Consider the following 16,562-nt stretch of genomic DNA (forward strand, 5'->3'; position numbering starts at 1 on the left):
AAATGTTTCATTGTCATTAATACATTTTCCGATTAAAGCGTCCTCTTTGCTACATTTTGTGTGTGTGTGTAATCTCTCAAGAACAGATTCCATGAAAAGGAACAACAGCAGAGGGCGCTGTTTTTGGATGATGCGTCCCCAGATTGGGGTGTGTGTAAATTAAATGGTAAATGTTTTACATGTTAATATAATGTTCATCTATCATTGTTGAGACCTTAAGTTATTCTTACATGCTCCAAAGTGTGTAGCCAATATACAAAATAAAAAACTAGTCATGAATTCTGAACTGCCAGAGAAAACTACATTTTGAAATACTACAGAATCACTGTTGATAGCCGGTTAATTTAGACTTAATTTAGGCCGTGTAAAGTGTGTATGTATAATATAAACTTAATCTAGGCAGCTCACAACGAGGTGAGGTATTAGATCGGCTATTTTCACGTTTTCTAATTTATGGAATTTCTTCAACTTTTATTTTATTTATTAATGAAATTATAGTTTTTGTTTTTCATGAAAATCTATTGCTTTTTGTGGAATGTTTTTGGAAAATGTTTTAAATTATAATAATTAAAAACAAAATGTAGGAGGAAAACAAAAACCCACCCCAAGTGCTGTTTAGGAAAACTGGGTCAGTTGAAAAAGACTACAATTCCATAAACGCCCCGCAAACCGGAAACATTCCGCCGAGCCACCGGATATTAGCACGAGGCGCCTCGGAAAGGCCCTTTTCCGTCTCTGAGAAGTGTGGTGCAAGCTGGCAGACACAAGTAAGTGACAAAAATCACAATATAAGTCCCTCGTACGTCTTAAAAACTAGTATTTCCCCATGGATAGTGGAGACACACAACGTTAGTTAACGGCCAGTAAGAGTAACTCGACCCAAAACGCTCCTATATTCGTTTTATTTGTATAAAAATGCCGACATCGAACACTGCGGCACCTAGCGCTAGCATGTGGCTAATCTGTTCGCTAGCCACATGGGGAAAGAAAGCAGCATGGAGGAGTCTCAACGTAATTATTTCGCCTCTTTATTCTCAATGTGTTCTGTTTCACGGGCATTTTAATCGGGGAGGGAGTGCGTTTAAGGTGCAGTTGGAATAATTGGGCGGTGGAACACGTTTGTTTGGAACGCGTGTATGTTAGCTGGGCCATGATGGGTAGCCGAGGCACAGTGAGTGTATCGTTTAACGTTAGCTTTGGGCCCTTACTGTTGAGTCTCCTTGTCCGGTTGACATCAGGTCATATCAGAGGTGTTTTGAACTGACCACCAGTTACACTCATACACAGCCCTGTCCATCTCCATCTTTCTATAGTTTATTATAAATCGCAGTTAAGGCTGTCTCGGTTGGTCTGACAAATGGACGTAACGTTGCCACACTTCAAACTTTGCCAACTAGCAGCCTTTGTTAGGCTTAAATGTTTATTTTTATATGACAAATGAGTTGATTGAATGTGTGATTTTCCTGCAGTGACTGAGAACTGGGAGACCGCGCCCGCCGTGGCCGAGACCCCAGAAATCAAGCTCTTTGGGAAATGGAGCACCGATGATGTCCAGATCAATGACATCTCCCTGCAGGTTGGTGACCGTACATGAAAGCTAGAAAGAATTTTTAGGTTTATATAACGTTTTTACTGATTAGGTGCTTGGTCTACGTTATTTATTTTACTAAATTGATATTTCTATGCATTTGATGTATTAATAATGTATTGATGTATTACCTTGCTTATTGTATTGATGTATTACCTGCTTATTGTAAATCGCTCTGAATTAAGAGCCTCTGCTAAATGCCTAAATTGTAAATTGGTGGTTTTCTAAATGTATTAAAATGATCAAAAGCGAGGCTAGAGTCACGCCTAGACATTGTCCTGTTGTCCTGGTGTGCTTGAGTGCTCGCAGATTAAAGATCTTTGTTTATTCATTGGCTGTAGTCTTATAATGACCTAGTCAATCACCAACTCAGAGACATTACTTTAACCCTGTTCGGTGTTTTTATTTTTAGTATTTTCCAAGTGTTACTTGACAGCGCATTATAACGACCAGATTCATTTATAATTTTGTACACCCCACCTCATTCCCATCCAGGATTACATCGCTGTGAAAGAGAAGTACGCTAAGTACCTGCCCCACTCTGGTGGACGTTATGCCGCCAAGCGCTTTCGTAAGGCCCAGTGTCCCATCGTGGAGCGCCTCACCAACTCCATGATGATGCACGGCCGCAACAACGGCAAGAAGCTGATGACCGTGCGCATCGTCAAGCACGCCTTCGAGATCATCCACCTGCTGACCGGAGAGGTGTGTATTGATGGAGTGATGTCTGTCTGTCCAGTGTTGTAGAGACCAGTGTCAGAATATTGTCCTACATTATCCTACACTTAAGCGAGGCTCAGAGTCACTTCTGGACATTCCCCTGTTGTCTTGGTGTGCTAGAGTACTCGTAGAGAAAATCTTTGTTTATTCATTGGCTGACCGTCTTTCATGGTTCAGTCAATCACCAACTAAGAGACATTTGTTTCACTAACATGTTCATATTTCATTGCGATGTGAGCTTGTAGATATGCTAATTTAATAGTAATGGGTAAAAAGGGGTTAACCCATTTAGACCTGAGACGGATTCTAAAAACGTCTTCTAAATCCTGACCTAAGTTCTCAAAAATTACAAAACAATGATGTTGCCAAATACTGTACATGGCAACAACCCCAAAGGGGGTTCCTGGATTGAAAGGTATAGTTAAGCATCTGGTGTATTTTCTATTCTGCTCAGAACCCCCTCCAGGTGTTGGTCAACGCCATCATAAACAGCGGACCACGTGAGGACTCCACTCGTATTGGTCGCGCTGGCACAGTGAGGCGACAGGCTGTGGATGTGTCCCCACTTCGCAGAGTCAACCAGGTACGTATTTAACCCTCTGTCCAGTATCACAGCTGCTGCATCCAGTGTTGACAAAGAGGACCAATGTTGCAGTGATCCTCTTCTGAGAATATCAGCAACACTTCCTTACAGTACTGTAGGAAAACCACTTTGTAAACCAGTAAACATGTGGCCTTCAAGTTCCTCATGAAGAATCATGGGCTGAAACGTGTCAAAGTTGTTTCCTTTGCTCCAGTTCTCCACCTTGACTTATGCTAGTGAGTGAAGTTGCGTCAGAATCCGTGAATAAATCCTTTGAAATTAAACTAACCCGATGAGATTACTAGCTCTACATCTGCCACCAGGGTGCCTGTAGGGGGGAATCATGGCACAGAAATCCAGATATAGATTATCTTACACAAAGCGAGGCTCAGAGTCACTTCTGGACATTCCCCTGTTGTCTTGGTGTGCTAGAGTACTCGTAGAGAAAATCTTTGTTTATTCATTGGCTGACCGTCTGTCATGTTTCAGTCAATCACCTACTCAGAGACATTTTATTTACAATAACATGTTTTTATTCCATCTAAAGCTTTTATTCCTTATCTAATGCTGTTCTCTTGTTTCTCAGGCCATCTGGCTGCTGTGCACAGGAGCAAGAGAAGCTGCTTTCAGGAACATCAAGACCATCGCCGAGTGCCTGGCTGATGAACTGATCAACGCAGCCAAGGTACATTTTAATAAAATAAAGAATACCTGACTTTATTTCCTTTTTAAAATATTTTGAAAATGTTTCAATATATAACATGCCCAAAAATGGGCCACTTATTACCCCGCTTTACCACTGACATGGTGTAAAACACCTATTGTTGAGCCACCTATGGAAGGCCTACTTACTACACTAAGCGAGGCTCAGAGTCACTTCTGGACATTCCCCTGTTGTCTTGGTGTGCTAGAGTACTCGTAGAGAAAAATCTTTGTTTATTCATTGGCTGACCGTCTGTCATGTTTCAGTCAATCACCAACTCAGAGACATTTCTGTTTCACGAACATGTTCATTGCGATGTGGCACCGTGTGAGCTTGTAGAAAAGCTAATATTTTTTTTTCATCGTATACATTTAATTTACACAACATATAAGCAATCCCCCTTTTATTGCTAAGGAGTAGAGAAGCAATTTATTTTCAGGCCTACTGCACATGATAACCTTCCCCACTCGTCTTTATTCAGTTGTTCATTGAATATCTGTAATTTTATATCTGATCAGTAACAACAGGCCATGTTTTATCGAATCTATAATGATTAAGAATGTATTTTTAGTTGCTAAATGTATTCCCTTGTTCGAGTATCTGCAATTTTATATCTGATCAGTAACAGCAGGCCATGTTTTATCGAATCTATGATTAAGAATGTATTTTTAGTTGATATAAATGTATTAAAGTCGATGTTTTTCTGTCTTCAGGGTTCATCCAACTCCTATGCCATCAAGAAGAAAGACGAGTTGGAGAGAGTCGCCAAGTCCAACCGTTAAGATGTTTGCTTTCTAAAAAAAACACGGAATAAATTCCAGAAATCTATTGGTTTCATGAGTTTGTGTGTCTTTGCTAACCATGATGCATTATTGTTGTTTAAAAAAACGATTAACCAAAGCTGCAAGTTTATACCTTTCAATGCAAGTGTTGAGATGATAAACAGTGGGAAATCCTCAAACAATTCTGGCTTTATCAACTGGATTTATTGATGTACTGTTATCTACATTTGATACAAAGTCAAACATACAAAAGCTAAACTGTAAATGTTGAAAAAAAGAAGGGAAAAAAAAACAATCTGCATTTCTACACTTTAGTAGTTCTGTGTACCGTATAGGAGACTATGCGAGTGTCATTGTACAGCTTTAGAAAAATAATTAGTGGTCCTTACGGATGCCCTTTGTCCTGAATGAATATCCTATGACTTTCCCAACTCTCGCTCTTAGTTTCCCTGGTACTGCTGGCTTTTTCATCCTACCCGGAAATTAATGCTTTCGCCTACATTGGTAATTCTATTGTAATCTTGGATTAACTGGACCTGGTAGGGTGGGGAACCGGCAGTGTCAGAGTGAATCAGAAGTTCCATGATGATTGTGGCAGGGCGACCGCAATTTTCCCGGTGAACCTAAGCAGAACGGTTGGGCATGGGAGTGTGGGGAACACAATACCACTGACTATTGCCGATGATGGAGAGATTATATAGCTTCATGTATTGAGAGCAGGGCAGGAATTTCGGGGAGGCCATGAAGGCCATGGCCGTCCTTGCCCCTCAGTTTGGCCTTGTGCCCCTTCAAAAAATGGCATGACCCGAGGCCACAGTTGCCTTAATGCACCAGCTGACTGTACCACTTTCTCCTCTTAATACCTGCTCAAGGCCCCCTGAACTTTGAGAACCACTGGCCACTGGTGCCAGTACGCCCAGAAACGCCATCGCGGAGAACCATACCAAAACATGTCTTCCAAGGCAATGTGAACAGTTTAAGAGCTGCGTTTCTCAAATGCCATTTGACATTAACACTCTAATAAAGAACCCAGGTTTTTAAAGCAAATGAATAATGTGGATGATGTCCATATGACAATTCTTCTCTAATTGCCTTTAGTGCTTTGAAAAGTTCAAAGCTATCACTTTGGAAAAATTAGAGGTAAGAAAGTAATAAAAGGTTCAGAGATGGCCATGTAAATAATAACAATAATACACTTGACTTTTAAAGCATCTTTTCAAAATGGATTATAAATTGCTCTATCTACACCTTCCCTCTCAGCTTTCCTACTTTCCTACTATAAAATAAAGTTCAAAGGGATGACTAACCACTCTCCCTCTTTAAAAACACAGCATGTGTTCTCCATCAACACAGCATGTGTTCTCCATCATGTCTACTGGACTATTGACCACTCCTTTTGTAAGTCCGTGGCAAAAATATATTTTTTGGGTTGATGACCAATGCAGTAAGTTTGATTTGTGCAGGGCTGAGATTTCACTGCAGATAGTCTACATTTCAAAATCATCCTAACTCTTAAATTCAATTATTTCTTTCAATGGACTAAACCTTGTTTTATTTGATGGCCTTCCTGCCCTAGCATTTGGCCTTTGTGCCCTCCCAAAATTGACAACAACAAAGGCCAATTGGCCTTGCCCCTGAAACGACGAAATTCTAGGCATGATTGAGAGGCACTCTTGCCGATTTCGTAAGACTCGTTGCCAATTGCAAGATATTGAAAAGTTATTTGGGGCCATGATGATAACCCCTTCTTCCCACTACTAGACTTAAGGATTTATATTAAGTAAAATATTATATTAATTAAAATTTATATTATTGTTTACAACTAGCCTTACATTAAAAGAGGAGCGTCTTAATGTAAGGCTAGTTTACAAATTACAACCACAATTATTCACGTGTGACAAGATCGTGGTTCTACTAGTTTTAGAGAAGTTAATTTAATGTTTTCCATTTAATGATTTAGTTTATCATCTAATCTTCCGCTAATGCACGCAACTGTTTTCGCCAGGTTTTAAGGCCTAGTAGGCTTTTGAAGTTAATTGAATGTTTTCCATTTAATGATTTCCTTTATCGTCATCTTGCGCTAATGCACACAACTGTTTAAGCCAGGTTTTAAGGTCTTGTTATAGTTGTTTCTCATCAGCCCCCACTGTTGTGCTTAGTTTCACCAGGAAAACTGTGGTCGCGGTGGCAGGAAAAGTAATTGTGTCCCTGACTTGCATTGCAACAGTGTGGTCAATACAGGTTTAAGCCCAGAGCCCCTCACCCAAACCATGCTTTAACCTTTACTAACCCACATCAAGCACAATTTTATAGATCATGTGTTGTCTTATTTCTACACAAGCTGGGATTTACACTTTACCAACTATAACTGCAATCGATGTCATGAAGTATGGGATGATGTCTCACTGTTGTACATACATTGCTTTTATCTCACCAGCAGTGGCATGTGTGCAAATGTCAGCATACTGGGTTCCCAAGGCTGGCATACTGATGGCACTTCTGCCTCAGCTAAGCAAGTTACTATCAAACATATTCACATTGTAGCTACATCATATTGTACAAATATTGTATTTGTGTCTACTGTTATATGAGAGGGCCACTTTGCCAAAAGGAAGGTGATATGTAATGGGATTTAAACGGAATGTGTTGTAAGATTGTATAAAGGCCCTTTCTACCTGGGTATGAACGTACGTTTACAGAGGGGCGCACTGCAGGGTACAAACAGGATTAAGGTGTTTTTAGAAGTATGTGTGCTTTCTATTGATGAGGAGGCAGAGTGAAGATAGGGAGGCTCCCAGCTTGGACACTTCGCTGCAGGCAGTGGGTAGGAGGGTGTAGTCCTGTAGCTTCTGGAAGGCCTGGAGAAGAAGGGTGGGTGGAAATATGACACGTTAATGCTTATCGTTTCACATAATCACATCACTGGAAACTAGAGCACATGCTTGAAGTCTGAAATAACACACCATGGCCAATAAATACATGGGAGGAGTGTTTAGAGAACGCACTGCATCACGAACCCGGAGCATAAGCAAAATATTACATGGATGGTGGGGGTCTTTCTACTGTTCACATTCACAAGAAAACGTAATTATGAGTTGTGGTCCAGCGAGAGCTCCACTGTTCTGGTAGGCAGATGGAGAAGTACAGACACTCAATGCTTGTCTCCGGCAGCTTTTTTGTAAACAATCTACTGTATACATTTTATGAGCAGCCGCTCAATCTTGATTGATTTCACATCAGTAACATGTCATTAGGTCGAACACCCTTTGGATCGCCCACCAAACTCTAACCCAAACCCTAATCCCAACCTCAGTAAAACTATGCCTAACTCTAACCCTAAACTTAACCTCAGTAACTGACGCGGGTGATTATCTAACCTGCCGACGCTGTTCGACCCAACGGGAGTTCGACCTATGGGGCAGTCCCCTTTCACATCTACAATATTTTGTAGTAGGTACTTTCCATATAGTTGTACGTTTAGTGTGTAGTAAGCCTTGTCCATGCCTATTTCAGACCACAGCACACTTCTGGTTGGCTGCAACTCTGTCCCGCCATAATGTGGCAGCGAAAAAAGTTGAACTTTTCTCAACACTGACACTGCTGCTGCTCTGCCTCCTGCTGTAGAGGCGAAAGCATTCTTCGCTCCTCAGTATAAATAATGCATTGAACTTTAGATGACTTTAGAGATCTGTGTACCGCTTTGCGTGGTTTTAGGGAAAAAATCTGTAAAAGTGTAAAAAGTGTCCAAAAATGTGTTTTGCAAGAAATGGCCTCATGGTGGCGGTAGAAGAGGGCATGTGAGAAATGAGGGTACTTCTTCCACCATTCTGTTTTCCTGACATAGTGTCCCAATTGGGGCTGACAAAAATAGCAAATCTACAAGCTCACAACATGCTGTAATATGTGTTGTGAGCTTTTAGATGAGCTTGTTTCAGAGAGTTGGTGTAGACACCAACTCTAGTATAGTCTATACTAGCGGACTATGGGGGACTTCAGTCAACGTGTTTGGCACCTACTCTAGCGCTGACATGGAGGTGGGAGACACGACTCAGCGTTGTACTTACAGCGATGCTGTCAGGACACTCGTCCGCGGGCCGGTGAAGAAGGAAGTCCACTTTGGACGGACTCTGGACATAGACACAGTTTGCTGCTGCGTCCTCGGGGACAGTGAGCATGTCATAGTGGTGATCAGTCAGCTGTTCCATCATCTGAGAAAAGGCACACAGCGGAATGTTATTATTACGCATGACTCATACACATACACACACACACGCCTTACTAAAGATGCAGCACTAATGCTATTAGCATGACATGAGTCAGCAGACAGGAGAGTGCAGCTCTCATTAGAGCAAACAGAAGAAACCAGAGACACAAGGAGACTCTCCTGGGATGCAGGGACGTGCTGGCCATTGGGAAAAGCGGGACAACTCCCGAACGGCCGGTTCATTCCTGGCCGGTCCAGGCCGCCCATTAGGAAAAAAATATATCCATTTTGGGGGCTGGGCGGCCAACAAAGTAAATCGTCACTGTCGGGCAGAAACCTTGTATCTCCAAGTTTCAAATTTGTACTTTTTTTCACAAAGCAAAGCCCTGCTTCATCATGCACAAAAGTAGTGAAAACAACAGATCTACAAGCACACAACGCCTCGCGGTGCGAGGCGTTGTGTGCTTGTAGATCGGCTGTTTTCACTAGTTTAAATCATTTTTAAAATGATAAATACAAAACAAACGGTTTTGGACATACAAGGTTTCACTTTCCACCCGACAACAACGAAATATAACTCATGTAATTGGCCCACTGGCTTGTCACTTGTCATGATCTGAAATGGCAAATCTTTGAGTAGCAGCAGTGCGCATAATGAGGGCCTCTCCAACTCTTTTTCCCGGGCTGAATCAGGCGCCCAGCATGTCCCTGATGTGAGAACACATCTGGAGGAGACAGGAAGATAAATGGTAACAGGGATAATGAAGGGGCTAATGTATACACTTTAATATACATCATGTATAACGTATTCTCTAATGTGTATACAAATTCTGTTAGTTATTAAAATGTTTCTGGCAAAGATGTTGAGATAGCAATTAAAGACAGTTTACAGTCGTAAACACTTTTTGTTCAATCCTGCTTCACGTTCACCCACTCTTGTCCACAGAGCTAGCCTAGTTCCAGACCCTGAATCGCTAGCCACACCCCTTTAATTTTTTGAAGTGAAACGAAATGTCAATTCAGGCTGAGTGTCAGGCTAGGTACTTCCAACACTGGGGAGAGTGTTGCTAAATCACTTCCCCTCCCAGATTTCTCCTGCCAACCTGGGGTGTCGAACCAGCAACCCACACAAGCACTCTCCTCTGACCTTTAGGCCACCACATTCCCAAATATTTAAAGTTCACCCTGGTTGCACACGCACACACACACACACACACACACACACACACACACACACACACACACACACACACAGCACACACACTAACCCGTAGCGTCTTCCTAGCCTTCTCAGAGTTGCTGATGATGATGGTGTCTGGTCCTCCCATGGAACAGATCAGTCGAGCTCCACCACACACTGGGACAGTGGACACAGCAAAGTCCTGCACGCACACACACACACGCACACACACACACGCACACACACACACACGCACGCACGCACGCACGCACGCACACACACACACACAGTCAAATTTAAAATGATGAAGCACAATGGTGTAGACAGGGTTCGGTTTGTAAAAAATAATAATTAATTAATCACACCCAGAGTGAAGGGAGCTGTGCTTAGAGTTAATTTCATTAAGCGTCCTGTGAAGCTTTGCCAATGAACGAATCACTCATGAACGACCCATCACTATATGGGACATCCTGTACGATACATACGTACAAACAGACAAATACAGAGTTGTTGGCTTTGCTCAAAAACTGAGCTGAGGGGGAAGTTTTTAACCACTAAGCAATGTGTTGTATAACAAAACATTGCAGCGCTACACTGGTGAATACAGACCTGATAATGATTGTGTTGAAGTTAATCTTTTAAAATGGTCCATTTAATCCATTAGTGAATGAAAGCTTCAGTGCAGTCTTTGTTAATATTTCATATTCACGTTAAAAACATGACCGTAACCAAGGCTACAAGCTGAAGCACGTTGGAGGAAGATGTTTTTAAAACTGAAGTCCTCTGTGGACATGCCATATGTCACTTTCACAAATCATATGCTGTATATTAGCATTTTTATGGTGTATCTACTATCTATTCTGCATCTAGCTTGAGGCACATCTATTCTGCATCTAGCATGAGGCAAAATGTTTAACCAGCTCTGTGTGTGTGTGTGTGTGTGTGTGTGTGTGTGTGTGTGTGTGTGTGTGTGTGTGTGTGTGTGTGTGTGTGTGTGTGTGTGTGTGTGTGTGTGTGTGCAGGCAGGCGGGTGTGTGTGCAGGCGGGTGGGTAGGCGGGCTGGGGGGGGGGGGGGGGGGGACAGTATCTCTGTAGCCATTAAACGAAACGGGTTTCTTACATTGATGCTCCTACAGTACATCATGCAAGCACCAGTTAAAGTTACTTTCCATCCCTCATATACTGTGTGCACAGTGCACATCCCATAACCCACACACTGCACATCATTTTGGAGCTCATATCTTTGAACGGGTAAGGGCTAGTTAATAAAGAGTTAGATAGTAGTATACATTTAAAGGGATATTCCACTTTCAAAAAAACCTTTTGTCATTGCATGGTCTATTCAGGCTTGTATGAACACCCTGAACAGTTTTTAATTTTCTTCATTCAGTATTTAGATATTTGATGTAAATGTTATCAGGCCCTCCAGGCTCAGGGCCTCTCTCCACACACAACCATTGTAACTTCAAACTCCATTTTAACCATGATAGATTCATTAAAAACACCCATTATTGTTTCTGGTGACTCATAATACCCTCCTAATACGTGAGCAGGCTGTGTTTTTTCCATAACGTTTTTTCATGTATTTTTAATAATTCTTTGGGAAAATGGAACAAATTAAATACAATAAAAATATATAAAAAATAAATGAAAAACATTATGGAAAAAAACACAGTCTGCTCACGTATTATGGGGTATTATGAGTCACCAGAAAAAATAATGGGTGTTTTTAATGAATCTATCATGGTTAAAATGGAGTTTGAAGTTACAATGGGTGTGTGTGGGGAGAGGCCCTGGGCCTGGAGGGCCAGATAACATTTACATCAAATATTTAAATACTGAATGAAGAAAATTAAAAACTGTTCAGGGTGTTCATACAAGCCTGATTAGACCATACAATGACAAAAAGTTTTTTGAAAGTGGAATATCCCTTTAAGTACTATACTAAGTACTATAGGCCTACAAATACAATTTATTATAATTTATTATTGTTTAATGAAGCATGAGGAAGTATAACCGTTCTTTAATACAGAGCACCTTGAATATGTCTTTCAACAACACATCTGTCATGTCTCAAACTCTTTCATCCACTTATATTTATGATGAACAAACATGATTTTATGCCAGAAGAACAGCAGAAAGACACAAATACAGGAAAACACACATTTGTGCAACATGACAAGGCAGCAGAATGTGTTCTGTGCTCAGCTGCACATGTGCACACACACGCCACGCACTCACAAAAGAGAACGGAAGCGTCCTAAATGCACTTAGCGGGGCGGAGGTAATCAATACTGCTGCCCGGTCTGTGTCACCCCTAAGGGGAGTTCCTGTGTGGTCTCCTTCATTTAGCCAATAGAATGCCATCATTTATCACAGTTTACAAGGTTCATTCTCTAAAGCGCCACCTGCTCACCACTGCTACTGGTCCCAGTTACAGTACAAACACCTGCTCACCACTGCTACTGGTCCCAGTTACAGTACAAACAGCACTTGAGTGCCACATCTACTAGTCTCCATGGTACTGTTTACTGTGATTCTCAAAACCTTTTAAAGTTCAAGGACCCCCAGTTCTACATGCATTTGGCCAGTGACCACCATTTGATATGATTTTTATCTCTGGGATCCCAGTCTAAACTGTAAAATCCAAGTTAGATTATTTTTCATTTCGCCCTAGAAATGTATTTTAATCGTGTGGTGGAGGGCTCAGACTGCGTCCACTAAGTAGAGTAAGCTTTCAACTGTCCACTGATACCTTTGGTTTGGTGAGGGGTGAAACCGTTTTTGTTATTTTCGGACCAGACGGCGGTGAACATAGCGTTATGGAGAACTCAACTAACGCTAAATTAGAGGCAGAAACTGTTAACTCTCCCAGAGCATCCCCAAAGAATTTCCTCTCTCTCAGTCCCCCCCCCCCCCCCCCCCCCCTTATCCGTTTGTCATACCACACCCAAGAACAGTCAGGCCTCCTGCAGTGAGCCTCAAGTCCTGGGAACTGTGGCATGGCTGGACATGACAGGACGAACCCCCATCCACAGCTAGCCTTGTATGATAGTAATCTTTACACACACACACCTATCTCATTAAACGGCAGTAAAGCTTAGGGCCTGGGCTGGTCATGTAAAGAATGTTTATACAACAACTGTATCTCTCAACAATGTCAGGGCGTATAAAGGACTAGCAATGCCCACAGGCTTAGAGAAACACAGCAGGGGGTTACGGTGAGAGTGTCTCTCAAACAGCCCCAATAAACAGAGGAAACACAGTCTCCAACACACAAGTAGGGCTGTCACAATTATCGCGATGCGACGCGTTGTGAGCTTGTAGATCGGCTATTTCCACTATCAATGTTATTTTTATAAAGTTGTCAAATATGTCAGTAATTTCTTTGTATATTTAGGTTATGTGTCATATCTGCCATGTGCAACTTCAAAGCCTAAAAGCCAAACAGAAATGTAATTGTCAACGACAAAAACACAATTAAATGGTTAATCGCAGTGTGAACGGGTCTACTCGCACAACGGGACACACAACCCAATAACCTTCAAGAAAGAGGATTGTCTAGAGTAAATGCTCATACGACCCATTTAAATAATTATGAAATCGGGTTGTAAGCGAAGTCTTGTAGTCTACTGCAGGGGTCTTCAACAGGGGGTCCGGGACCCCCAGGGGGTCCTCAGAGTTACTACAGGGGATCCTCAAAATCTTTGTGTGATAGAAGCTTTTTTTCTCCTTTTTTATATTAACCACTTGAACCCTAGCGTCCATATTCTGAGAACATCGCACTGCAAGGCATTGTGAGCTTGTAGATCCGCTATTTTTGGCAAAGAGGATTCGTTTAGAGGGGAAAAGAGCAGACTAAGTACACAGTTGAAAGGTCAAGTTTATACGGTAATGACGGTTCAAGTGGTTAGATATCTGAAAACAAACACAAAATACACTGATGATTGTGCTGTCAAACGATGAAACTATATGGAATCAATGAAAAGATTGTGGGGGTCCCTGCTTCATCTCTCTCTCAACTAAGGGGTCCTTGGCCTGAATACGTTGGAAGACCCCTGGTCTACTGAGGCTTAAGGCAGATATAAAATGACTTTGGAGCTAAAAGGGTTTGGAAAAAACGTTTCCCCAGGTACTGATGTTTTCTTTCTGCGGTAAACCCTTAGCACTACAGAAAAATCAGTGACCATACATGAAGCTAGTTAGCATTAGTTTTTTGTCTTTAGGTTTTTAGAACTTTGATTTTACTGTGTTTTTTCTAGATAGATAACCATTTGCATTTGTTATATTGTTGATGATGTTCTGACATATTATCTTGTTCATTATTGTGATGTTATTTGCTTATTGTAAGTCGCTTTGGATTAAAAGCGTCTGCTAAATGCCTAAACTGTAACTGTAAACTGGTGCGTCTGTCAGAACGTATTTATGTCTCCCCTCTCTGGTTCATTCATTAATCCTGTATTTATGTATATTTATGTCTCCCCTCTCTGGTTCATTCATTAATCCTGCATCATTTATCCTCCCATCCTGTCCGTGCTGCTCACCCTGAACGTATCTGCCAGGACCTCGGCTCCCCTGTGGTTGGTGTGCGAGGAGATGCCCACGAAGAACTCCCTCCCCGTGAACAGGACGTCGCTGCCCTCCAGCGTCGCCCCTCCGGAGCCCCCTTCCTCCACCCCCATCTCCACCACCGTCAGGTTGAGCTCCGACATCACCCTTCTCACGGCCTCCGCCTGGAAGATGAGCAGACAGACAGACAGACGAGTAGACAGACAGACAGACGAGTAGACAGACAGACAGACAGACAGACAGACAGACAGACAGACAGACAGAGAGATCAGAATCAGTTTTATTGTCACAACCAAAGAAAACAAACAAATCGAGGGATCGATCGAGTGATTGACTGATAAGTGATTCAGTACAGTAGGCCAGTGGTTCTCAACCTGTGGGTCTGGACACCCAGGGGGGTCCCCACATTATTTTGGCAGGTCCCCAGATGATTAACTTCATGTGAAACATTGTTTTGTCACAAACAGTAAACAAACTAACATACAGTTTAAGTGTATATGGGGGTATCTGCACATTTCTAAAGTGGCAGAAAATTGAGCATTGTGAGTTGTGAGCGTTGCGAGGCGTTGCGAGCATGTAGATCTGCTATTTTCACAATAGAACCGGGTTATACAAAATGTAATGCCTCAACTCTTAGTGCTCGTCAGTGTGGGGGAGTCCCCAGTTAAAATATTGATTGTTTTGTGGGCGCCCGCTGGCCTACTGGTCCGGGTGCATGCCACTTAGGCATTGCCACATAGGCATGGATGCCTGGCGGCGGCGCCGGATCGATTCCCGATCCGTACGACCTTTGCCACATGTCACTCACCATGTCTCTCCCCCCCATTTCCTGTCAGTCTACTGTCCTATCAATAAAGGCATAAAAAGCCCAAAAAGAAATCTTAAAAAATATATAGGAAAAGGTTGAGAACCCCTGTCGTACAGTAGTACCTCAGAGCGTCTCTGCTGCTTGAAAGGTCTGGTGATGAGCGCCGTGTCTCCCTGGACGACGGCCACGTCTTCGATCCTCCAGCTCTCGGGGAGGTCCTGGTCCGGCGGGATCTCGATCAGCTGCAGGCCCACCTTCTGCCTCAGGGCTCCGGTCAGGACCCCGAACTGACGCTGAGCCTTGGCCAGTTCCACGTCTGACCCCTTCTCCTTGTTGTCCTGGCCGTCCGCCGCCTTCCCCAAACTCTCGGGGACGCCTCGCACCACGGCGTGCGTGAAACGCCCATATGGAGATATGTTGGCCATTATGTCACTTTGTGTGTGAGCGTGTGTGCGGCTGTGCGTGTGTGTGTGTATGAATTATAGAAGTCTGTTTTGATTTTCGGTAAGAGATGTGCGTACGTTCCCGCCTTCTCGGCAGTGTCTGTGACTGTGGGGAGTCTTGTCATTCAAGGCAAGCGGAGGAATACACTGGAGGATGTCTGCGTGCCTTTCCCCTCTTCTCCATTCACAAATGTTGGTTCTGCTTCAACTGTCCATGTCCACTCACGCCATGGAGCGGAGGAGGAGATTCACTCTGATGATCACACAGGATGAGAGAGAGAGAGAGAGAGAGATGTTCACAACACAATGACAGCAAGCTTTGTTTTGTGAATGGGTTCACTGGGCCAACACCCAAAACTAGCCATCAATTATCTCAAGCTCCGGTGCACACATCTCCCCGACCCATGTCGTGTGTAAAACAGGAATGGGATGATAATCGTTTTCATCGTTTCATTGCGATGAAAAACACTGACAATAATCATATTGCTGAGATTCAAATTTAGCGTGAAATCGTCCTATCTACACCACATATCTTCCGCAAAAATAGCCAATCTACAAACTTAGAATGCCTTGATGAGTTGTGAGCTTGTATATCTGCTATTTTTGGGATAATGATCCCCCCAGAATATGGATACTGTGCTGTAAGTGGTTGAATTGGAAATGTAAGAGTTTATAGCAGGGGTCTTCAACAGGGGGTCCGGGACCCCTAAGGGGTCCTCAGACTTACTACAGGGAGGGGGTCCTCCAAATCTTTGTGACTTTTTTATATTAAGCACTTGCACCCTAGCATTCATATTCAGAGATCTTTAGCCAATAGCAGATCTACAGCAGATCTACAAGCTCACAACGCCTCGCGCTGAGAGGTTTGGTGTAGAGGAGAAAAAGAGCTGACTACAGAGTGAAAGGTCAAGTTTATTAAAGGGGAAGACCACCCATTTTCAATATTGAACTATGTCATTAATATACCTTAGAGGAGTTGTGT

The 16,562-nt window shown here is 42.7% G+C and overlaps 2 protein-coding genes across 2 annotated transcripts; one reads left to right on the forward strand and one right to left on the reverse strand.

The window, feature by feature from the left end:
* The first annotated feature begins 714 nt into the window (after positions 1–714).
* Positions 715–4,422, forward strand: LOC308292715 (small ribosomal subunit protein uS7). Its single transcript, XM_080735127.1, has 6 exons — positions 715–767; positions 1,470–1,576; positions 2,084–2,293; positions 2,763–2,891; positions 3,478–3,576; positions 4,308–4,422. Coding segments are annotated over exons 1-6 (615 nt in total). The 5' UTR covers positions 715–766; the 3' UTR covers positions 4,377–4,422.
* A 2,692-nt stretch (positions 4,423–7,114) lies between these two features.
* ddah2 (DDAH family member 2, ADMA-independent) lies at positions 7,115–15,670 on the reverse strand (the record flags this gene model as incomplete). The annotated part of the gene is made up of 5 exons (XM_080734440.1): positions 15,260–15,670; positions 14,305–14,493; positions 9,849–9,962; positions 8,441–8,584; positions 7,115–7,234 (listed from the first exon to the last, which is right to left on the reverse strand). Exons 1-5 carry the CDS (start codon positions 15,560–15,562, stop codon positions 7,115–7,117), a joined length of 870 nt encoding a protein of 289 aa, XP_080590566.1. The 5' UTR covers positions 15,563–15,670.
* Between the last annotated feature and the right edge of the window lie 892 nt (positions 15,671–16,562).

This window comes from Nannobrachium achirus (assembly GCF_963921795.1).
Source record: "Nannobrachium achirus genome assembly, chromosome: 10".
Lineage (NCBI taxonomy): Eukaryota > Metazoa > Chordata > Actinopteri > Myctophiformes > Myctophidae > Nannobrachium > Nannobrachium achirus.